The sequence below is a fragment of the Pseudopodoces humilis genome, chromosome 18, assembly GCF_049639895.1.
Source record: "Pseudopodoces humilis isolate 2021_Gansu_Grassland_sample_001 chromosome 18, ASM4963989v1, whole genome shotgun sequence".
NCBI lineage: Eukaryota > Metazoa > Chordata > Aves > Passeriformes > Paridae > Pseudopodoces > Pseudopodoces humilis.
This window is the reverse complement of record NC_142217.1, coordinates 16,010,819-16,035,968: the sequence shown is the minus strand read 5'-3', so window position 1 is coordinate 16,035,968 and position 25,150 is coordinate 16,010,819. Positions and strand designations below refer to the sequence as shown.

The 25,150-nt window shown below is 44.2% G+C and overlaps 1 protein-coding gene across 5 annotated transcripts in view; it reads right to left on the bottom strand.

Moving 5' to 3' along the window:
* Positions 1-5,292: 5,292 nt before the first annotated feature.
* Positions 5,293-25,150, bottom strand: part of EPN2 (epsin 2) — a 38,314-nt gene continuing 18,456 nt past the window's right edge. For 3 of the 5 annotated variants that reach the window (XM_014252690.2, XM_014252688.2, XM_088063951.1), the window contains exons 2-9: positions 23,495-24,268; positions 14,925-15,049; positions 13,000-13,092; positions 12,547-12,721; positions 9,898-10,071; positions 8,326-8,418; positions 7,276-7,491; positions 5,293-5,640 (exon numbers count right to left, since the gene is read on the bottom strand). In XM_014252690.2, the coding sequence (XP_014108165.1) occupies positions 5,321-5,640; positions 7,276-7,491; positions 8,326-8,418; positions 9,898-10,071; positions 12,547-12,721; positions 13,000-13,092; positions 14,925-15,049; positions 23,495-24,089 (1,791 nt within the window). In that variant the 5' untranslated portion in view covers positions 24,090-24,268 and the 3' untranslated portion in view covers positions 5,293-5,320. The remainder of the gene's footprint in view (positions 5,641-7,275; positions 7,492-8,325; positions 8,419-9,897; positions 10,072-12,546; positions 12,722-12,999; positions 13,093-14,924; positions 15,050-23,494; positions 24,269-25,150) is intronic. The other 2 variants (XM_014252692.2, XM_014252693.2) reach the window with 2 other exon arrangements.

The window sequence follows — 25,150 nt, the reverse complement described above, 5'->3', positions numbered from 1 at the left end:
CCCATTCCTCATTTACCACCTCCCCATTCCCTGTGGATCACCAGACCCTGCCAATGAACCTCCCTCATGGCAACTGGCACCAAGGGGAACTTCCCACTCCTTGGCTTCAACAATTCCAGGGTGCAGCCACTCACCAGAAAACAGAATCGCCACCACCACATCCCACCCTGGCTCTTCACCATTCCCAATCCCGAGCTCCCAGACAAATGCAACTCGTCAACAGGGAAAAGGTGACCTGGGAAGCGCTTGACAGTTGAAAAAGATGGAAGTTTTGGACACGAGGGGTTCCTAAATCCCGCTGGTTCCCTGAAATGCAGCTTGCAGGGTGCTGCAGAGCAAGGGGGGGGCCCAGCCCCTTCCTCACAGTTCCACGGAAAGCAGCAGAAGGGGCAGAGCTGCACAAAGAGGCAACACAAACCTCAGCAAAACCTTCAGCAGCAGCAGCAGCAGCGTGGGTGAGGGGAAGCCAAAAGATAAATCCTTATCCAGAGCCCTTTTCCTCTGCAGGGCAGGAAAACCCTCCTGACTCCTCAGGAGAGGAAGAGGAAATGTGGGATGGGAGAGCAGCTCTGCAAGGTCAGCAGAAAGCTTGAGCACAGGCACAGCTCTGCTCACCATGGGCTGGGGCAGCTCGGGCTGCCCCGGCTCACACAGGCACTGGGACCCACTGGAACCCACCAGGAGCCACTGGAACCCACCAGGGACCCACTGGGATCCACCGGGACCCAGCTCCTCTGGAAGAGATCAGTCACCCCAGTTCCCACTCTGAGCCATTCAACACCTTCCATACAGCAGATTTAGCTTTAAATGTGCAATTCCAAGAGGGAATCAGAGAATGCCAGAATGGTTTGGGTTGGGAGGGACCTTAAAGCCCATCCAGTTCCAATCCCAACACCTCCCACTATCCCAGGGTGCTCCAAGCCCTGTCCAGCCCGGCCTTGGACATTTCCAGTGGTCCAGGAGCAGCCAGAGCTTCTCCAGGGAAGTTGGGGCGTTCCTGGGGCAGCAGCTGCCCCCAGCACCCCCGGCTGAAACCAAACCAGAGCCTTTTCCCCCCAAAGGCGCCTTTCCCACCTCCAGCCCCGCCGCAGCTCCAGCGTTAATTAGCGCTCATTGATTAGTGATCAGCCTGATTGGCAGCAAGCTAACCAGGGAACCTGGAGGGGCTCTGGAGAGGCAGCTCCTGCTGGAGCCTGCTAATGAAGTGCCCTTCAATTAGAGCAGCCAGAATTAGAAGGCTGGGAGTCGCTTCCAGGCTGGGAGCGCTGGCGCGTGATGAGTGGGACGGAGCCCAGGCCGAGCTGCAGAGCTCTCCTGGGAAGGGAGAACTCCCCAGGTCCTGTCCCAGCTCCCCAACCCTCCTTCCACAGCCTCCTTCCCTGGATTCCTGCCAGGACACACATCCAGAGCCTCCAGCGGGGCTGTTCCAGCGGTTTAAAGAAGGAGCTCAGTCACCTGCAACACAACAAATCTTCATTTTTATTGAGTCAGTAAGGTCTCAGCTGAGCCTGGTTTCAGTGAGCCATAGAAACCCTCACTCTCCCACCGGGAAAAGGCATGGATGCATCCAAGGAATCCACAGCACCCCTCAAAGCCGGGAGATCCCTCCTGCCACAAAGCTTCCACCAGCTCACCCCAAACCCATCACCTTCCTGCAAAACTCCACTGAGCAGGGCTTGGGTGGGAAGGGGACAACAAACACCAGGCAGAAGCTTGGAAAAAGCGACACAGCTGGAATAGAAGCAATACAATTTTAATTCTGACCAGTCACCTCCAAACCCCTCGTCTTTCCACTGTTCTGATGGCATCGTTTAAATATCACATCTGTGACATCGCTTTTTTGGGGGGGGGGAAGAAAAAAAAATGACACAAAGATACAGACATTATGATACAATAGTACAAATGATAAATTATTTATACAGTAAATAATGGCAATAGTCAGCACAAATCCAGAAAAAAAAAAACAAAGCAGCCGGGCTCCCAGGATTATGAGAAGTTTGGGAAATATTGGAAGGCTTGGAAGGGAAGAGTTGTGTGAGATTCTGCTGGGAAAAAAAGAGATCTCCTGTTTCTCCCCACCTGTGCAATATCCAGGCAGGGAGCACACCTCCAACTGGAACAGCCAAGGGGCACAAGGGGAACGAGAGCTGTCGTGGCCACGGGACTTGCCAAAAACTCTGACCACCACAACCCACCAGGGCTTCCCTTCCCTGCCCCCTCTAGAGAATAAAACTGAATAAATAACTGAGTTTATCTGGGGGGGGAATTATGCCAAGGAGTGTGTGTGTGTGTGTTAATTTTATTTAATTTTTTATTTATTTTTTTACAAGATATTTAACACTTTTCTCTTTGGTCAATTTGACCAGTAAGGCTATTTTAGGCTACTAATGTTTTAAAAATCAACAAAAGAAAAAAAAAAGCAAAAAAAAAAAAAAAAAAGCACTTGGAATATTTGCAAAGTGAGAAAGAGGAGAGGGGGGAAATGATGGGGCAGAGGGGATTCAATGGGACACAGAAACGTCCTCCAGAAATGTGGGAGGGCCAGGAGGGAGGGAGGATTATCCTGGAGAGCAGGAAAATCATCACAAAATGAGCTGGACCATTCAGAGCATCCCCAGACAGCGAGCAGCCTGTGTCACCTCTTGAGGACACAGCCCAGCCCAGGAACATTTACCAAACCAGCTCTTTCTCCTCCTAAACTCAGCTCCTGCCACAAGCCCTGCGCCAGGCTGGGATCTGGGCTTGCTTAGTCTCAGCTTAAACGTTTCCAGCACCACAATTTGGGTTGTGGCTTCTCAGGGAGTCTCCTCGGGGTTTGTTGTGCCATAAATGTCTCTGTTTAGTATAAAAGGGATAAAGTTCTGGGGGCTTGGGAGGAAAAGCAACAATTTGCCATTCAACAGCTTCATCAGGCCAGGGCTCCCTCCCAGAGCCAGAGCTTCAGCAATTCACAGGGACAGCTCCAACTGCAGAGGATTTCAGCATTTGATATTTCTTATCAACCTCATCTTGCCCCTAAGAAGTTCCCCAGGACGTGGCCAGGACTCTCGGCTGGAGAGACAATGCCCCATCCCGAGTGAGCTCAGCTCCAGTGCTGAGTAAATCCCAGTGGGAAGCGAGCCCTGGAGGAATCCTGGCACAGATCAGCTGGAATCATTTCCCCCCACACTGCAAGAATCACCCCCTTCCTCCTCCACACTCTTCAGTAACAACAGAAAAAGGCTTTTCCCTGCTCTGAAAGGCAACATCAATGGGGTTTGGTTTTGTTTTAAGGACAGGCTGGGTGTGGACAGCAATCCTCTTCCCTCCTCTACAAAAACAAGGATTGGGAATGCTCCTTGAGGATCCCAGAGGATCCAACACCTGCACAGGAACATCCTCACATTGAGCATTCCCTGCACTACCAGAGCTCCCCTGACCCACACAGCTCCAGTCTGGGATTGTGTCCCTGAATCTGATCATCCTTCATGGATCCCAGTCCTTCCACGGGATCCAGCCCCTCTCTGGCCCCACAGGGAATTGTTCCACCACAACACAACTCTGGAAAATTCTGTTTTACCCCTCTAAGGAAAGGCACCGAGTCCGTTCAGAGGTGCCCTGCAAGCAGGAAAAATCCCTTTGCGTGGATTTTTGGGAGAGCAGAGCTCAGCCCCCTCCAGCAGAACCCCTGAGCGTGGTGAGGAGTCCAGACATGGAAATTTATTAAAAAGGGATAATTCAGCTCCCAAGGGATTGCTGGACATGGAAGCAGTCATCCTACAGAGTGCACCTTCCAACAGGAAATATCAGTGGATAAAATGAAACAAGCTGTGTTTGTACATCAGGATTTTGAACAGCTCCACACGTTTTACAAGGAAAATAAAACCAAACAGCCTCTCTTGGGACCTTCATCAAGGCTAAAAGTCTGGGGATTGGGAAATGGGAACAAATCAAGGGAAAGGCGACTTTAGTGTTTTTTCTTTTTAATGTAGTCTTAAATCATGTTATGCTCAAATTCAATTCATCTAAAAATAATTAGTCACGAGGATTTGTTTTTGATTTGCATTATGAATACTTCATTTAAAAGTAAATATTTTAGTGTTAATCTTCCCTTTTAAACTCTCTTTACAGACACAAAGAGCTAAAACCATAAATAAGAGGGCATTAAAACCATAAAAATGACATTTGCCAATATCTTAATTTTTCAGCCAGACTTGATAAATCTATCAAAACCAGACAGTTAAATAAGAACCACATTATAAAAATTAGCAAAAAAAGGACTATTAGGTAACTCTGCAAACTCAAAATATGAAACTGTACTAAACAAAATATGTGCAAAAGTATACAAGAGTAACTGCATATAGCAAGGTTAAGCCTGAATTAGTTTTAAAGCTTGCCCCGGTGAAACTGAATTCAAAGTTGTCCCACTGTATTTCTCTTTTTTTTTTGCTTTTCTTTTTTTTTTTTTCTCTTTTTTTTTTTCTTTTTTTTCCTTTCAACTCACATTGTAAGTCAAATAAAAACAAAATACACATGAAAAAACTTCCAAACGAAGCTGGTACTGGACAAGCACAGAGCAGGACACTCACTCAGCACGAGTGCAGCCACTCACAGAGAGTTCCAGGAGTCCTTAGAGTAGTGTAGGAATTCAACACTGCACACGACAGCACGACTCGAGCATGGTCTTGGGTGTTTTGTCTGGGGTTTTGTGTTATTTTCCTTTCGAGACAAGCTTGCTGTTGTCAGTCACACCTCAGAGATACCAAAGCAGTGCAGAGTTTGCAATGTTTAATGCATAAAAACCAAGCCCCCCTGGGCCCTCCGGGTCGGTCTCTTCTAAGAGTAAGGACTATGGGTGAACCAACAGTCTAGAACTGTGTGTAGTTATGTGCAAAACATTCACTAAGCACTCGGAATCTCAGCTCTATCTTACTGGCAGAGGAAGTGACAGATGCAGGGGAAGAGTAAATTCAGGAATCCAGCACATGATCTGACATCTACAAAACAGCCAAGGGAGTTTTCCGATGGTGGCTTCTCCCCCTAGGAAGTGTGTTTGAAATGATTAACAAAGTAACAAAAATGGGCAGGATCTAACTTTGGTGGAAAAGTCTGAACATTTCACATGATGCTCAACAAGCCAAAGTAAGGTACCATCTGTAGCAAAGACTAGATTTAGATTAACTGGTAAGTAGAGACAACTCTTCAAAGATCATAACTGTAAACTGCAAATCTACTTCCAAGTCTCTCACACACCGTTCAGTCCACACAGGCCACGTTCGTTTCGCTGGAAAGACTTCAGCCTGGAAACACTAGGAAAAGAAAAGTTCCTTTAATTGGGTCTTTATAGGAGGAAAGGGTTAGTTGTATTTGCAGCCTGGGAGGCTGCTGGTGGCATTCCTGTACTGTGCAGAGCTTGGGGCATTGATCCTGCAATGCTCAGCCCCTGGCCCATCCTGATGGTGCCCATGGCCGGCAGCGGTGCCATCCCCACGGGCACGGGGGCCATGGAAGACAGAGGTATTGGCTCCATGCTCATCGGGGGCACGGCGCTGAAGGAGGGGCTGCTGCCCATCACGGGACTCGCTCTCATCTGGTTCAGGGTCAGTGGCTGAGGCTGGTTCACCTGGAAGGGGTTGATCGGAGTCGCTGTGGTAGCGGCGCCTGGGCGGGAGAGAAGGGAAGAGACAGAGGCGCTGCCATCAGCACCAGGGGCTGGAATCGTCTCTCCTGGCATCCCCATGCCCAAAACACCCTGTGGAGCACCTGCCCCCCCAGCACAGCACAGTCTGTTCCCCTGGAGCAGCCAATGCCTCCAGCACCCCTTCACTGACCCACAGCTCCCCCCTCTCACAGCCCTGACCGCAGGCAGAGGTTCTCTGGTTACCTGCAAAAGCCCTCCACATCCACAGCACTGATTTGATTTCTTGAACGCTACTTTGCAGGCTCTCCTTTACTGCAGAGAGTGAGTTTACATCGGATACCGGGGAGAAATCCTTCCCTGGGAGAGTGGGGAGGCTCTGGCACGGATTCCCAGAGAAGCTGGGGCTGCCCCTGGATCCCTGGAAGTGTCCAAGGCCAGGCTGGACAGGGCTTGGAGCAGCCTGGGATAGGGAAAGGTGTCCCTGGCCATGGCAGGGATGGTTTTTAAGGTCCCTGCTAAACCACCCTGGCATTCTGTGATCTGCACGTTTGCTCCAAGCTCTCAGCAGCCACCTCCATTTTCATGTTTCTGGCACCGAGCTCGGACAAGAATTCCCAAAGTAAACAACTTGTTTCCGAATTACAGCGGTGCTCAAAAAAGCAGAGCACAACTTTCCCAGCCTTTGAGGTTCCCTGGATTGCTGCCAGCCCTGCAAATTCCTTTTGCTGCACAAGCCCAGGATTATTTGGATGGCCCAGTGACCCCTCACAAACTTTCTGTAGTACCCGGGAAGGGCAGATACACAGATTTCCTCTCTCCCTGCTCACTGCCAAGGCTGCTCAGAATCACTGCTTTTTTCCTACTCAAGGGTTTTAATAAATTTACTTTTTCTTCCATTGAAAGAGTGATGAAAATAAATACTCAAAGAGCATTTCCAAGTGTTTAACCCTGTGAGCAACACAAGAAAATGTCAGTGCAAATTCATCTTTTAAAAAAACACATCTGCCACATGTTTGGTGTCACCATTTCAGTCTGCTCCAAGCAAGGGATCATTTTAACAGGCCCAGCTTGCAGGAGAACTGCAACAGCCATTTTTTTTTTTCCAAAATACACTGAGAATGTGTTTTCAGATCAAAACTGGCTCACTGTGCCAGCCTAGGACAGACTAGCCAGCAGATCACTGAATTACCCTGCAGTTCGCTCTCTGGGACCTCAGGCTGCAGTCAGAGATCTCCTGTGCCTGCTGCAGCTCCAGGAAAAGGACAATTCCAACCTTCTTCCACAGGAAACTCCTACCTGTTACCTTCCCAAGGCAATCTTACCTGTTTTGACAAAATCCAGCTGAAGTTTAGCTATTTGTAACAACCCCAAACCTCCTAACACAGATAATTCTGGGTGAGGGGAACTGCAGGAATAAAGTTCAGCTGCAGACCCTCTCGAGAGCAGAGACTCCGTGTTCTCAGGGACTGTCACTGTGCTGGGTGAGCCCAGGATGCCTCTCTGAGAGCCTCCTGCTCTTGCTCACCATCTGTTGGCCAACGCAACCGAGAAAACCAAGCCCAAATCTTTAACCCCAACAGCACTGAGCAGTTCAGGGTTTTCCTGCAGGAAGGGAAAGCTCAAACAGAAACGTGAGGAGTTGTGCAGAAACCAACCTGGTGCCAAGAATGGGTTCAGAGAAGTAACAGGTTGTGGTGGTTTAGACACCAGAGAATCCAGGTTCACCAGGGCAGCGTTGGGGCCCAGGAAGGACTCCGGGGTTTTCCGGGCCGTGCTTTGTTTGCCTGATGTCCCACTCGAGTGCTGGGACTCAAAGAGATCAGGACTCGTGGTACCGCTGTGCTGAGATGGCAGAGTGGAACCTGATTCAGCTGCAACAACACAAAGGGACAAACAGAGCTCCTGGTTAATCCACACAGGCAGGCACAGAGGGAAGGCTCAAGTGTGTGAGAGCAGAAATGCTTTTTGCTAAGTCTGTGTTAGTCAGGCTCAGTGTTTCAGGCTGTTACACCCTCTCAGCATGCAAGCAGGTCAGTGTTCTCTAGCAGAGCATGAAGAAGCTACAAGGCAGAGTTGCAGCGCTCTACTGATGGAATTCCCACAGCTCTGCTGCTCCAGGTGGGACTCACAGGCTCCAAGGAACAGATACTCCAAAGCCCTGGCTTGTGTCCTGGTCCTACACCACTGCTGTGCCCTTCCTGGCTGGATCCACCCAGGGTTTTCTTCTCAAAAAGCCCAGCTGTGCTTCAGGCAGAACCATCCTGAGAGCAATGCTACCACAGCACTGCCAGCTTTGATTTACTGACCACTGACCAGAGGAAAAATAGATCAGAGTATTCATAGAAGGTATTTTCTCATCTTCCTACTGGAATTTATGCATTTGAGAGATTCAGCATGGTTCTGGTTGAGTCTCTGAGCATAAGCCCTGCTCCAAACATGTTGGACATTGGAAATTAAGAAGTCCAACAAATTTCTGGGTCACTGCAGCAAAAGGTCACACGGTGCAGTTCCATGGATTACAAAAGGCCCATTCCCCACGAGTTCATGCACAGGCCAAAATGTGAACAAGGAGCTTTTACTGCTGCATCATCACTTCCTTCCCTTTGTGAAAACTGATTTTTTTGTCCAATAAAATTTAAGAACAGAGACATTTGTTGCTGTGACTGTCACCCAACCTGTCCACATGCTAAGAATTTGATTCGTACCTGGCTTTTTGGAAGTTCGAAGTGTGTCAAATTCAGAAAAATCATCTTTAACTGTACCATTCAAATTACTGAAGAGGTCAAAAGATGTACTTCCTGTTCAAAACAACAAGACAGCCCTGTCATTAACACATCTTTGGATGCATCACACAGCTGATCCTCCTGGAAGCAATTCCTAACCCATTCCTGTTACCAAGAAGCCACCACAGGTTCCAGGGCAGCAGATGGGAGTGCTCCTACTCTGAGCCAGGAGCTGGGAGGAGGAGAAATGTCACAGAATTGTCCTTTCTGGAACAACTAAATCAGAGCAGTTTGCTTTTGGATCAGTGTAGGGCACACCTGAGCATGCTGGGGTTTGGTTGATTGAGTGTCTGCATTAGAGACAAGCAGATCTCGCTGTGGAAGGAGAGAACAGAAATGGATTTACAGCCTCAATTATCAAGTGTTAATTTGCCCTCAAGGAAAACACCACCAGTGATGATTTCACTTCTGCATCCCAAGTGGAAAGGAGGAGGAATGCCAGAGCAAAGGTTGTGGAGATGGTGAAGCCCCGTTAGCTGAAGCACCAGCGCTCGCCCAGAGTTTGAGATCAATGGAACATCACCCTTGCAACGCTCTTACCTCGGACTGGAGGCAGAAAAATCACACCTGAACGATCAGCAATCACACTCCTGAACAGCTTTAAGGCTTGTGTGAGTATTTTTAATTAGCTGAAATGTTTTCTTAATTTACTTTTAACCTTCAACACATTTCAAGAAAGAAGAGCTCAACATGACAAACCCCAAGAGAAGGAGTGAAAACTGAATATAAAAACAATATTTATCAAGAACAAAGAGCCACCATAGCTAAAGGCTCGTTTCACAGTGCTCCAGTTATTGCCCTTTGCCCAGGGAAAAGCTGCTTTGACAACTTTTTGCAGCGCTCAGATTGCTTTGTCTGTTGTGTACTGGGATGAATGACGAGCAGAAAATGCATTTTGGATGCTTTTAGCCACGGTGCCAATATGAAAATGCCAGGTATTAACACTCATCAAGGTTGCATTAGTTACAGAGCATGAACAGACAATTACAGCAGCACCTTCTGCATCTTTACCAGGGCTCAGGGAGGGTTTCACACCCTCGCTCTGAAGGAACAAACCTTCATTTGCACCTCTAAAAGTCTCCTCTGAGCTGCTCAACCTGTCAATCTCCATCTGCAGAGACATCCATCTGCAGAGCTGTTTATCATGAGGAAAGGTGAAATTAGAGTATCATTCATTGTCAGAAATTAAGTCCTTGTCTAATTAAAGATAAAACCCAAGAGCAGCAGCAGTCCCAAGTACTCAGCAGGCAGCCACAAATACCAGGAGGAGACGCAGAAGGGACAGAGCAGGAAGCAGCACCACGAATTCAGAGCTTTAATTCCGAATAATTACATTTAAATTTCTTTTTCCTGCTGGTTCTTACAAGTCTCTTTTATTTTGAAGACCAATTCTGCTAATTGTTCCGCTTCTTTGAACCACACAATGCAAGTAAATAATTTGGACTTCTCCTCATTACTCAAATAAGTTGGATATGGGATGAGACCGTTGCTCACCAGAAGTAGAGAGAGGTTTGTTTGCAGGTGCTGATCCCCAAGGATCCACAGAAGATTTTGCTGCAGTAGAAGATGGCTGAGCAGGAGCCCAAGGGTCCACATTTTTGGCCAGAGGCTGAGCTGTGGATCCTGCTGGTGCTGCCCAAGGGTCAACAGAAGCAGCTGGTTTGGCACCTGCAAGAAGAATCAGCAGGAAGAGAAGTCAGTGCAGCTTCCCTCTGGAAAGCTTTCCTTGGAGACTGACCCCTCCCAGGGATTTATCTTTTACTCCCAACTGATCCTGGGATAAATGGGAGCAACAGCAGCTCCCAGCTTTTGTCACACTCTGAGCAACAACAGCACCAGGAAATTCTGAGCACGGCACAGGAATAAACAACTCCCCTCTCTGAACCTGAATACAAATACCTGCAGTTCCACCAAGAAAATAAACCTGCTGCCTTTGTTCCTGACATTGCCACCACGAGTGACAATCCCTGGCTGCAGGTGACCTAAATCACAGGCTCTATTTATGAACTCGGGGGAAAGTGAGTTTATAAAAAGCCCAAAGGTAAAAGGTGTGAGACACACAACATTAACCCTTGGACAAAGGAATCTGTAAGATTCAAAGGGAATGTTTTCCTACTCTTTTAACCACACTGCTATTTTATAAAAATATAATCAGCTTCCCTGAGCCAGCTGTGCTTTTTTATTCCCATTTCTAAGCACTCCTGACACACATCTAAGCTGCCCACTGATACCTTTATTTTCTTTTTAACCCAATGACTGTATGTTCAGGGTTCTCATTTTTACTGGAAGATGCTGACAACTCCTCATTTCTACAAATTCAATCACCAAAGGTTTAATTCCCAAATGAGGATTTTATAACCCAAGAGAACAGGACAGCATCACCCACACACAACAACTCTTTACCTTCAATATCCTGTGGGTTTCAAGTTACAACTGAGAATTATTTTAGCTTTTGAAACTCCATTTAACCCCCCTGGCATCTCAGTATTCCTGTAAATCAACAGAGTGCTGCACACAGTGGCACAAATTCCAGCTGGAATTTTGGGTTTTGTTTTATCAGCAGGCACGTGGTCACTACAGCTCTGGAGCAGGAAATGCCAAAACTCTCCAAGGAAGGCCCATTATTCCCACACCAGTACTTCCATTTCCTTTATCTGCCCCCAGAGCTGAGTTAGGAGCAATGCCACACTAATGACAGCATTTCCCATCAACAGCAGCTTCCCAAAATGTCCTTTCTTTCCTAAAAGGAGCACCCTGAGAGCCCTCAGGAAAATCCCTTCCCGGAGCTTCCATCAGCCCCACAGAAACCGGCAGGATTTGGGAAATGCAGTTTCATGAGTCATTTTTTTAATTCATAAACTTGCATCTTTGAGATATTCCTGGGAGAATCCAGCAGGCAGGGCTTGTGCTGTGGTGTAAGAAAGTTGGGAAGCACCGAGGAAACGCCACGGCTGGAACTGGTACAAGGAAAATCCTGTCAGAGGGTGACACATCAGGCAGGAGATTTGAGGAAAGTGGATTTTGGTTGCTTTAAGCCATGGAAAAATAAACTGAATGGCCTCAGGGCCCAAAATCTGGGCTTTTTCTCAGTTTCTATCACCAAAAAAAACCAGGTGACACTTGGAATGATGACCTGGCAGCTGGCCCAGGAGTTTTGTAGGTGCTTTTAATGCCATCATAAGCAGGGGGAAAAACCCCAAACAAGGCATTTCATTATTAAACTTCCAAATTTTCATCAGGAATCTGATGGTGGTGTGTGGAATGCAAATGACTTTGAGGAACTTTAGAGCAGAGGTTGTAGAATCACCAGCCCGAAGCAGAACTGACAACAAAGCTGTCAATCCTCATGGAAAAGATTCCCTTTGCACAGGAACAACCTGCCCTTTAAAAAAGTCAAAAATTCCAACAAAAACACAGATCCAGCTCCAGTTCCAAGTGTAACACTGTGAGGAACCAAGCAGTTTCTTATTAAAGGAGTAACTCCTTGGACAATCTGTGGCTGACCCAGACACCAGCCCACCACACAGGCAGCAACACACACACAAAAACCACACAAAAATATGGCTTAGTTGCCATTTAAAATGTGAAACACCGCATCTTTCCCTTCACAAATATTCCACGGATTTTGCATTGAATTCCTATGGAACAGTAAATATTTTAAATGGCAACCTGATTATTTTTTTTGTGTCTGCTACAAAAATCTTCATTTAAGTAATTTAATCCTATTGGTTCTGACCATACACAAACACATCACAATTCTCCACGAGCAATTCAGGATGTGATAAATTCAGACTGATGACCTTCCTAAGCTCAGCACCCTGCCTAAATATCAGATTAAATTCTGGGAATAGTCTAAATCCACGGCACTGGACACAACCAGCAGTGAGACACGAGTTGGTTTTGCTGTAAAGACAACAGAAATGCCACTCTGCTCTTCCTTAGGATCCAAACTGCACACACAAAAAACCCAACTGCTTAAAAAACAACGCAACTGCCATTGGTTTCTGCTTGCAAACGAGGAATTCAGTGGAATGAATGAAAATGGACTCATACACAAGCTGGACATGGAGGAACTTTGAAATGCTCGAGGTTTAAAAGCAAAACCTTTCCAAAATCCCATTGCTGCTGGCAGTTTGCTCTCACCAAATGATTGCCAGGGGTCAGAGGCAGGGGCTGCAGCTGTGGATCCTCCCCAGGGATCCGTTTGGTTGGCAGCAGCAGCGGCGGTGGCGGTGGCAGGAGGTCCCCAGGGCTCACTTTTGGGTGGGGCCGGTGCCGAGGAGGGCAGGGCATCCATCAGGTCCAACAAAGTGGTGTGCTGAGGGCAGGAAGAAACAGAGCTTTACTCAAGAGCATTGTCAGGCTGAAGTACAAACCCGTGAAGAGTGAAGAAGTAATTATTATTATTATTGTTATTATTTTCCTTTTACGCGCCTGTATCGACTAGTTCCAAATTTAACCCACATGGAAGAAGCTTTAAGCTACACAACAAAGCAAACCCAGAAGCATAAAAGAGCTCAGTATTAAGCTAAGTTTGTGTTACTGTATTTCAGCTTTTGGCAGCATAACCGGGAATTTCTTAGGCGAAGGCACTACCTCCTTCTTTTTGGGAATTTTAATTGTGTCTCTGCGACTCTCCTCCAGAGCCATCTGTAATCTCAGATCATCTCCGCGTCTGAGGCGCTCCTCCTGCAAAGGAAATCAACACTGGTGATATAGACCATGAGCCTGCTCTGAGCTGCTGCTCCCTGCAGGGCTCCAACCCTGCCACCCTGTGCTCCACAGGGCATCTCTGGGCTGCAATCTCCACACAACATCAATGAGGGAAAGGAGTTTTCCTGTGATTCTTGCCTGGGGAGCATCCTGTGCTCACAACAACAGCCAGTTTTGCTGGTTGGAATTTACCCTGCTGTTGTTTTATTTGTTCCAAAATTAGAAACACTACAGAAATTCAAGTGAACAACCCATTTTTTAAGTCTCACGATGGTTTTTCAGCATTCAAATCACCACTGAGGGTTGTAGGGAACTCCAATTTCCCTGGCTTTTGTTCGCTTCTCTCCACGCTGGTGCAAGATCCACCAAGGGAATCAAGTCTTGCCAACTTCACGTGTAATTTGAAAGTTTAAACGTCTGTAACTACAATGTTTATGCCACATTCAACTCCTTTAAATATCTTTTCTTGCATCATGTCTCTCAGAAGTTGACTAATAGCCCAGCTGGTATTTCCCTTGTCACTTTTGAAGCTACTTCAAATGCTTAGATTCTGATTTATATTTTTGTTCCCTTTATTGCCCAATAATGATAAAGTTTATTGGGTGATAGTTTCCCTTTCCAAGCACTCATGCTTAACTTACAGCTGTAAACTAAATTGCCACAGGAAGCCTCTAAAATATTACAGGCACTCAGCATGGCTGACTGGGATTTTCACTCAGAGATGAGATTTGACTTTGTTATATATTAAAATGCAGTCGTTTTATCCAAATTTACTCCAAATTCAGAATGAAGCTCCTAAGCATTAGCACAGTAACATAACACAGGTGATAGATTAGGAGTCAATTTACTTTAAACCAAGTTTTTTTTTATATTCTGGTACTTTGTGTCAGGTCACCCTCCTGTTCCAGGAACTCCCACCAAACGAACAGTTCCAAATTCCACTGGAATCAGAATCCACTGACATTAATGAAGCTTTTCAGGACCAGTCATGTTTTCAGCTCTTCCTAACTGAAAACATCTTCAGTAATGTGATGATTAACATCCTCCCACACAAAGTCTTCTCACAAAGTGACTGTCATCTTCCACTAGTCTCAACAGCTCGGAGGCTGAAGTTACTTTAAAAAGAGATTTAAAGAATAAAAATAATAATAAAAAAATAAAAAATAAAAACCAACAAACCACACACAAGATTCCACCTGGAACAAAGCCAAGCTGCCATAGAAAATAAATAGAAAATAAAATAACATAAAATAACATAAAGTAACATAAAGTAACATAAAATAACATAAAGTAACAAAGTAACATAAAATAACATAAAATAACATAAAATAACATAAAATAACATAAAATAATATAGAATAGAATAATAAAATAGAATAAAATAGAATAGAATAAAATAAAAATAGAATAGAACAGAATAAAATAGAATAGAATAAAATAAAAATAAAATAGAATAAAATAGAATAAAATAGGAAAATAAAATAAATTAAAAAATTTAAAAAATTAAAAAATAAAATAAAATAAAATAAGATAAAATAAAATAAGATAAAATAAAATAAGATAAAATAAAATAAGATAAAATAAAATAAGATAAAATAAAATAAGATAAAATAAAATAAGATAAAATAAAATAAGATAAAATAAAATAAGATAAAATAAAATAAAATAAAATAAAATAAAATAAAATAAAATAAAATAAAATAAAATAAAATAAAATAAAATAAAATAAAATAAAATAAAATAAAATAAAATAAAATAAAATAACCAAGTTGCAAATCTGAACTCTCCAAATACTTTGGAAAACCTACACGGGCACCGACCTGCTCCGCCACCTCCCGGCTCATGGCCAGCGCCAGCTGCAGCTGCAGCTCCTCTTCCCCACTGGTCTGGGGCCGTGCCTGCTCCAGCTCCGAGGACACTCGAGGGGATGTGGCTGTTGGGAGACAAAACCCAGCAGGTTCAGCACAGCAAACAGCAAAAACAGGGCTCAGGGTCACTTCCTGCACCCCATTTTCACTGTTTGGTCCCAAAGCTCCTTCGGGGTGAAGAGGTGAAGCTCAAGGGTGAGGGGATAAGTTGGGATAATTGAGCTCTGCATGACAGTTCAGCTGTTTAAAGGGGAAAATATTCCTGGAAAACAAAAGGGTTTTTATGGGGCTGTGATATCAAGAAGTACCCCCAGCTCGTGCTGGACATAGCCTGAGTGTATCAGAGCTCCTGACTTTAAAATGTTCAGATTTCACTGCTGAAGGAAACATTTGTGGGTATTTCTTCCATCTCCCAGTGTCAGTAAGGATCTGCTGGGAGTGGGCCAATATCAGGGTAAAACTGGATACCACCCACTTTTCTGTAAAATAATACAGTCTTAATGGGAAGATAAAGAACTATTCTTAACTGCTGAGCAGGCTTGGGGATAAACAAACCAGCTATTCAGACTCCAAATTTACACAAATACAGGACCATTCTCTGTTAAAAAAGAGTTTGGTAAATGGGTTGGGGGTGTTGGTTGGCTTCTGGGGTTGGTTGGGGTTTTTTGGGGGTCATCTCTTCCCCTCCACTTGAAGGAACAGTCAACCTTGACAGCTAAAATATGCAATTTCTCAATACACAAACCATCTTTTAGTGATGTTATCACACCAGGAGCATGTGAAATTCCCATCCTACACCACTAGCAGGTTTAGCACTATACAATAATTATACAATTTTGTGCTCTCTCTCTCTCTCAGACAATCCTTTAACATCCAAATCATTCACACAGAGATTTTATCTCACTTTGGCAAGGAAGTTTGTATTTAGTGGCTGGAATGATGATTAGCTTGGCAAAATATATCTTGACATTTAATACATTTAATTGAATGTTTCAAACTAGCCTGTCAAGCTCGAAGAAATCAAGTTTCTTTCTACCAGGTCAGCTGGGCACATGAAAACGAGATTGGCAAACTCAGTTTGAAAATCACTTTTTCATCACTGCTTTAATCCTCCAAACACATTTCCCAGTCTTGTTTCTCTCTCCTTAAGTTTCAGGCCAAAATGACATCACAAAACAAGTGGAACTTTCTCACCCAGCAGGCCAGAAGGAAGGAATGACCTTTCCTCCTTCCCACCACACCCCAAGGTGCCATCCCACCCCATCTGCTTCCAAAGGCACAAATTATTTTATCACCCACAACGATTCTTCCACCTTGTGCTGATCCTGAAGCTCTCAATCCAACCTTATTTCAATTAAGATGCTACTCATAGCTCAATTCTATTACTTTTTCGAACTTTCTCATATAAAATAATTAAATTTAGCCTGGTTGATGAGTACTTACTGCTCCAAGTCACTGCCAGGCTCTCCAATATATTATATTAAAAATATGATGATTCAAGAATGTGATCATTCCCAGCCACTCACCTAAGACAGGTAATAAATTAGCACGAATTCTAATCATTCTAATTCAAAATGGATGATTTTAAACCAGGATGGAGGTGGAGACACTTCCCTCTGGAGCCCAGAGAATGTTTTCTGTTTATCTTTGCCAGAAGAAGATTGAGCAGTTTATAGTTGTTCAATACCTTAAGCTTGCAAATACCAGAGAAAGAAAAACTATTTCATATAAAGAGGCAAGAATTCATGGTATAAACTGGCCATTGATAGATCTGAGATACAGATGGAGAAGAGCAGCTCTGCAGCAGGGATTAGAGAAGGAAAGAGCCCTAACTGGTTTAAATCAGAGCCTGGGACAAATGGGACACCAGCAGAGTCACCTGAGAACAGATGGCACCTGGACTGGGAGCAGGGAGGAACCTTCTGCTCTGCTGGGCTTAGAACCCTGAAGGAAATGGGATTTCCTGCATCCCAGCTTTTCCATCTCTGCTCACATCACTGCATTCCACAACAACCAAGAACCTGATGGCAGAATGACATTCAAAATGAAATGATGCAAAACGGGTTAAATCCCATTGCTCTTCCTCCTATTTCCACACACAGGAACAGCTGAATGCACCGCCCAGTGCATTCCTGCATGGAAAAGCTGGAAAAAGCAGGGATTGCATCCCACTCTGAGCCTTTCCCTGGCTCTCCACTCCCAGCTGAGCATGGGAAGGGCTGGCTTGGCTCTGGCAGGGAGTTCCATGAGCTCACAGCAGATCCAGGATCCCCACATGGATAATGCAGGCTCACACACACATATATACATTATTGCTTCTCACTTTTAGTCTTCCCAGCAATTCATTCTAATTGCTTTCATTAATTCTAAAAGGTATTTCCAGCTCCTTTTTACTTAAAATAAAAGGGGAAAATGTCCATTTGAAGTTTTTCCTTGGCCCTCAATAAAAAAACAAAGGATGGGAATGTTGCTATTTTCCACGTAAGCCTCTGCAGTGTTACAAAACCATCCACGTTAAAGAGCTGCCAGCACATATTTTATTTTTTTTGTTAAAGGATTAAGAGAAATTCAAAACACTCTTTTTGGGAGTAACCTGAGATTCCCATCCATATGGGACTCATCCTGCTCTAAGGTCAGAATTCCCAGGATCCAGCAGAAAGGTTATGGTGCCACACAAAGCATCCCTTATCCCCCAGCACAATTTATTCAGATGTTTATGTAAGATGGGACTCAATAGATCGATTTTGACCTGTTAATTCCTGCTTTGCTGGTAATTTAGAGATCCCAGTCCCTCCAGGCTGCCCAGGAGCAAATTTGTGGGGATCTGTTCCCACAGGGAGCACGGGGCTGGCTGCTGAAGGAAATCATCTGAAGGCTGAGTTAATCACTAAAGCAGGATTCTGCTGCACCATCTGTGCCTGGCCAGGCTCGGACAGCTCCCAGACACATCTATTGATAATTTCCTGTATTTTGGCTCTATTAAAAGGCCTCTGTAGCTGGTTATAGATCCTGGCTGAGTTAAAGTGGAATACAGGACACAGAGAGCAGAGCCTGCATTAATAATAAAAATCAGACTGTGTTTTCATTCAGAATGCTGGGCTTGGGGGCTGTTTTTGTTATTTCTGGGTTTTTTCTTTAGTGTTTTTTCTTTCTAATTTGCAGGTGGAATTCTGAAGAACAGGATTCAGCTCTCAGTCACATTTGCTCAGAAAGAAAAGCTGGTCCCTCACTCACTCAGTGAACCTACAAAGGTGGGCAAAACCAAAAGGGACTTGAAAAATTGAAGTAGGATCAAGGTAAGGACTCAGAAACCAACAGCAATTCACTTGGGAAGCAGGCAGAGATCCCATCTGTCAGTCTTCAAGTGAAAGAGCACTCAAATAAAGATGGGATAATTTTAAAAAGCCAAATGATGGAAAGGCAAATGCAAACTGCTTAATCTAGAAGAATTGTGTAATCCACCTTTCCCTTGGGAATGAAGGAATCTTTCAGGTACAAGAAGCGAGCTGGTAACGCTGATGAATATGACAAGGTGGAGCTGCTCAGCCTTCCTGCAGGATTCTGACAGCACTGAGCAGACTGAGAGCTTCTGAAATTCATTTAACACTCAACCAATTCCTTCAGGTTTGTTTTGTTGGGAGCATTTTCCTCTCAGGTGATCCCCACACCCCTGTGAATGGACACAGTTGGATAATTCAGTGTCACTACAAAGTCTGGATACACCTCCCACCTTCACTCTCAGCACCAGGAAAATAAATGTACGATGAGAGGATTTAATCAAGCTGTCAAATGACATCTGACAGGAGTCTGCCACATTCCTTCAACACCTCACAGTACGGGAATTTGCCACACTGCTCAGCCAGATTCACTGCTGGGTGATATTCCCTACATTCCCTGACTAAGATGGAAGGGTGGGGATGTGTTCCAACCTGCAGAGATGCTGAACAGCTTATTAAAGAAATAATTATTAAATAAAAGCCAAACCCTTTAAGGACAGGAGTGTTCTGAATGGAACAGGGTGGCCAGAGAAGCTGTGGCTGCCACATCCCTGGAATGTTCAAGGCTGGAGCAAGCTGGGATAGTGGAAAGTGTCCCATAGCAGGGAGCTGGGACAAGATGAGCTTCAAGGTCCCTTCCAACCCAAACCATTCTGGATTTCATAAATTCTTATTGTGTCAAACACCAAACAGCAATTTCTCTGAATTATTTTCAAGCAAAAGGGGAGACAGAACCAAAGCAGATGAGTGAACACAAACTTGCTGAGGCTTCACCAAACTCATTTTAAATAACAAGTCAACGTGAATAATCACTGGAAATATTAAACTGATTAATTCAGCTACAGCAAATTGCTCCCAGAATTCTTCCAGGTTTAAGTTAAAAACTTGGCATTTCCCAAGATCCATAAAAGTCCTTCCCAGTGCATCTTTCAGCATCTCCTCTCCAGCAGGCTCCTATCCCAGCCCAGCTTCCCAAACCCTCCTGGAGCACAGGGAAAAAGGGAAGGATGTGGGCACAACCCAAAATAACACCAGGACATCCCAGCTTGGGCATAACAGGATTGGATCTCTTCAAAAGTGTGGCCTCAGTAAACTTGGTTTTAAAACACCACCAGCATTTGCCAGGCTGGGAGCAGCATCCCAGCTCAGGCTTAAGAGGTCTAAATTAAGAACATCCTACTTTTCCCCATGCAGCCATAAATCCAGAATCCTATTTAAGTGGTCACTGGCAGCTGGAGATGAAACAAGGCCAGGAACAAGAGGCTGAAGTTTTTGAAACTGGATGACAAATGTCAGAAAAAAACCCAATTATTTAGACCCAAAGGCAGATTAGGAGTGAGGGACTATTGCTCCAGAAGATTTTAAATATGTACTTTATATCCCTCCCTCTCCTCAGTTGGTTTAGTTTCAGCACCACACAAGAATATTTCTTTAAGGTGAAATAAAACCTGATATCAGATTTGATGTAACTCTACAGAATTGGCATATCTTCCAAAATAAATAAAAATTATGCATTTTGTCATGGAAAATTTAATAGCTCCTAATCTGAGCATTAATTATTTATAGAGGGAAGATAAAACTAATTTTTCCCAGTATGTCAGAAATTGCTGACAAGATGGAGGTTGGGAGGAGTTTTATTTTTGCTTTTGAGTATCTCTCTTGGCTTCCATTTTCAGGTTATGAGACTGGATAGGAAAAAAAAACCCCACAAATACTTGTACAATTCACATGCTATAATGTGCTCCCTGGAATTATCCAAGAGATCTTCAGGGCCAACAAAGCCATTAAGGTAAAGCTTTGGTGGGAAGGATTTTATTAAAAACAATCAAGTCGCACCATTTCATTCTGCACAGTTTCTAAAGGATTTTTAGAGATGAAATGAAAATATTCACAAGGAAATAGGGAAAAATTTCCGTATTTGCTGCAGCAGTGAGGGATGATTCGACATCAGTCAAGAGATCCTTTTCCATCTTGAACTCTCTCACACTACGCAGGGTATCAATATTGCTTTTATTTTGTCACAAAGGATGAATCTGGGACACAAAAAACAGCAATTCTTTAAGAAAACCCCTTGTAGAGCAAAAATCCAATTGTTCCCATGCAAACCTACCCAGGCTGGGAAGCTGAAGGAGGAGTTTGAGCAGAGTTCAGTCAGTGCTGGCTGTGCACTGCAGCTGATTCAACATTCTCAACAAATTGACCCAAAAAGGCTTCACTGATTTAACCAAAATTGCACTTTTAGTCCCTGAAAGGAGAGGGCAGAGATCCCAATCCAGTATCCCAATATCCACTGGAAGTTACTGGTAAGCCGTCCTGCAGGGACTACCAAACTCTTTCAGCTCTTTCTTCTGCAAGAAGGCACTAAAAATGAGATTTTATAACCCAAAATAAATTCCTCAAGCCAGGGGAATGAATTCTGCAAGCCTCACCCGTGGTGTGTAGAAGGACCAAGAGTAAAATGTGCTGATAGCAAACAACTGAGGGACAAAACATTTCCTGTGGTGGTGCTGGCAAAAAGGCTCTGCCACTCTCCCAAACTTTATTTCTATTTGCCTGGTAAGCAGGTGTGCTAAACATTCAGCAAAGAGGGTGGCTGGACGTTTTGAAGAGGACAAATCTCATGCTGTAGATGGTAAATCTAAATGTCTCTGATCTCTTCTTCAAAGGCTTAGAGGAATGAAAGAGAATTCTGCCAGAATATACAGAGCAGCAACAGCATCTTCGGGATGTTCTAAGGGGAGGATTTCCCAGGAGTGAAGCAGAAATTCATTCCTTTTACAGATTCTTTTCTGAATCCAGATTTTTCAGCACAAAAGACGGGTATAATTAAAAAAAAAAAGAACACATGATAGATACAATCTCTTTCACTTTAAATAATGAAAAGCATCTTTTCTATCAAATTTAGCAGGCACAGGAATAACCCTACATTGATGTAACAGATTAAATGTCTGGATTTTAATGAAACTCCTTCCTTGTTTCCTGGGATAAAGCTCTTCCCAGTTTCCCAATATTAGAAGGACTTAGCACAGCTGTTCTGGAAGGTGCTGCTTTGCTTTGCTCCACTCAATTAAACCAGACAAGAAACACATTAAAAAACCTCAAAATATACAAAGTGACAGCCACCTGGATTTTTTTGCTGATCCACAGTGAAAAAAGTCCAGGAGAGTTGGAACAGAGGAAGAACCGAGGTGGGGGAGGAGAAAAAATCCTGAGATTTCTAAAGCTTCTTAGGGGGTGAGGAAATAAAAAAAGCTTAAGGAATCTTTACCTCCAAAGCAATCCTGCCACAGGACACAGACAGGGGAGTGGGAGCAGTAAATCCACACTTGGAATACTGAGAGAACAGCCAAAGTCGCTGCTTCTCCCATCAAAATTCCTAAAGCATCCGAGGAACAATTGAGGAAAACGCCCTGCATTGCTCAGCCCTGCTGGGAGGAATAGTTTGGAGCCTCTGGTAACATTTAAGATTCCAAACAATAGTTCCAGGCATTAATTAAAGTTGGGACTGGTGGAGCAATAACCCTGTGAAACCCAAGGTGTGCTCAGCATACCTCAGTCACTCATTTCAGCCCACCAGCCCAAGTTATAATTAATATTTCAAGCTAACTCTAAATTAAGAATTGTTGTTGTAGTCAACAACAATCTATAGATTTGAAAAGTAAAAATGTTGTTATTACTGAGGTAACAATATAGGAGTTTTTCTTTAAAAATTCACAGTGCTCAAGCATGGTTATTATAGAAAAGCTATATAAATATAGAAAAATTACTGTTACAGAAAAATTATGATGTTTGTTATCCTACTGCTAATTAAAAGCCAATATCAAAAATTCTCATAGCTGGAAACCTTCATTCACATTTTTTGTGCCCTCTATCCTAAAAATATTTCCTTTTGGAAATCATTTTATTCTGCTTGTCTCCAGAGCTTGAAACAGAGATTTTCTCCATCCTGGTTTGATTTTCCTGCTATCTCCTCTTTCAAATGTCAGCAGGGCTGACCCCACTCAAGGATTTATGATTTAAGAAGCACTTTGGGATCCAGGACATGACAAACTTCGGATTCCTAAAGCTGGTGCTCAGTGGTTTCTGCAGCCTGGCTCAGTCACAGCCCTCCACACACCCTAAACATTCATTTAAAGAAAAGATTTTCCTTCAGAATTAGACCACAACCACTGACATTCCAGCCAAAGCAGCTTTCATCAGATCATTGCTTACATTAAGGAGGATTTAGTGCCAAATCAGGCCTCTTCCTGACATGACAGGGAATCCCACCAAGCAGTGGTGGAAAGAATTTGTTCTTCCCACATCACTCTAATCATTTTTTAAGAATGAACTATAGTATTTAGTATTTAGTACAGACACTCACACACCAAATACTGAGAATATAAATACTTAAATACAGATTCAAAGCTCTCCTCCCCCAAGAACTGCTCAGTAAGCAATAAAGGAAATTAAACAGCAGCACTGTTGCCAAAGTACAATAGGAGCAGCATAAAGTAGCAAAATGATTCAGGAAATATTCTCTATTTCTTATTTATTCTTAATCAAAAACCAGTTTGGATGGGATTTGGAGCAATCTGGGATAGTGGAAGGTGTCCCTGAGCATGGCAGGGGGGTGGAATGAGATCAGCTTTAAATTCCCTCCCAACCCAAACCATCCCATGATCAAAACACATCTTCAAGAGCTCATTTTAAAACCAGAAACAAACAGAAAATCCCCTTCACACCCTCCCCATCACACCAAACACTGGGAGTTCCCAAGAGCAGCCTGGCAGCGCTACCTTTGGAACTGACAGTAAACAAAGGCTTCTGAAATCAATTTCCATCACTACATCCGTCCTCTCCAAAGCAAATATTTACCCAGGCCATCAAGAGCAGGGAGCAGATCCACAGAGCTCCCAGACCCCCTTGCAGGCAGCATTTCCACCCTCCCCAAGGCACCAATGGCTCCCACCTCCAACAGCAACTCCCCAAAGCGAAGGAGCGGCACTTTGGCATGTGTCTGCCTGTACTCACAGCCGTGGTAGGATGCTGGGGATCCTCCAGACTTTCCATACTCCTGCTCTGAGTAGCTGGTGGACAGGTTGGGCTGGCTGGAGCCTCGGCCAAAGGTGATCTGGTTGCTGCCCACCCCAGTGGCCACCTGAGCCATGCGTTCTTTGGTCTTCAGGGCTTGGGCCCTCTCTGTCTTGAGGCGCTCGTCGTCCTTCAGAAGGGACACCAGCTGCTTGGATTTCTCCCTCACGTTGATGCCCTGGTCTTTCCCATCTCGATCGATGTACTGAAAATCTTTCAATGTCTGGATAGCAAAAATATTCTCTTTACACTGCTGGGCCACCCTCTCAGACCCAGTTTTAATCAGGTAATCTAAGAGAGTGAGGGCCTTGTAGACGTGTCGCCAGTTCTTGCCGTGGTCGTTCAGTCGTTTCCAGATCATGCTCATAATTTCAGAAAAGGCCACAACATTGTAGGTCAGATCTGCTATTTCAGTCATCAACGAACTGGAAGGACCCCAGGGGTCATTTGAGGTCGCTTCCCGAACTTTTATTTCGGCCTCTGAGTAATTGTTCACAATGTTCTTCATCTGCCGTCTGATAGACGAAGTCGTCATTTTTATTTCCCTTTTCACCAAGCCAGATTCCAGAACACAAACAGCAAAGGGCTAAATCTGCTCTTCCAGGAACGTTTCTGAACTGCGAAGGCTCCGTAGCAGTGGCGTATTTGTGACACGTTCCACTACAATCATTTCCTCTCCTCAAGAGAATGACACGAGAAAATGAAAATCATGACCTGAGTGAGGAAAAAAAACAAAGCAGGTTAGTGGGGTCTGATTGCTCTGCACACTTGGGAGAAATTTTCCTAGATGCATTTTTTTCTCTTTGAATTTCTTCTGATTTTTAAAACAATTTGTTCTTCTCATGTGTCACATGAAACATTTAAGATTAAAAACCTGAAGTGCTGAGCAAAACAAAACCAAGAAGACAATCATGCTGATACAAAGGCAAAATTTTAAAAGCAAACCAGAAACAAAGTCCAACCTGGAGCCTTAGTTTACACAAAGCAAAACCTACCCAGAACTTTTCATTACAGAAATTACAGAGCTCAGATGAAACCACATGAGAAATTCCATGTTCAGCAGCTCTCTAGCAGCAGGAATTTGCATGCAGAGAGAACAAGCAAACTTCCTAAAAATCAACCAAGTCATTTTGGAAACCCTGGGTAAGTTTAAAGCCCTCTCGGCCTCAGGGCAGAGATCCTGTGGCCCAACACACTCCAACTCAAGGTGACCTTTCATGATAAGCAGATTAGAAGGAATTTTTTTTTTCCCCAAATGCATTTACTTTGTTCATTTGACAACACTCGGCACATCCACGCTTTCTGCTCTGTCTTTCACCCAAGCACAGAAGAATTTTTAATTCTATGAGAATGGAATTGTAAAGCCAAAATGATTGGCAAGAAAAGGCAAGGACAAGCTGTGGAGCTGGAAAGCTGTGTCAGTTCTTTAGTTAAGGTCACTGTTTCAAGTAAACAGAGGCCTATTAAGCTTTGGAATAAATTACTTGAGCAAACTGGCAGATTGGTCATTCCATTAACACAGAGCAGCCCTGAGAGCCCCAAACACTGAGCAGGGACTCTGGAACTGAGCTGGCCACGTTCACAGAGATGCCCATT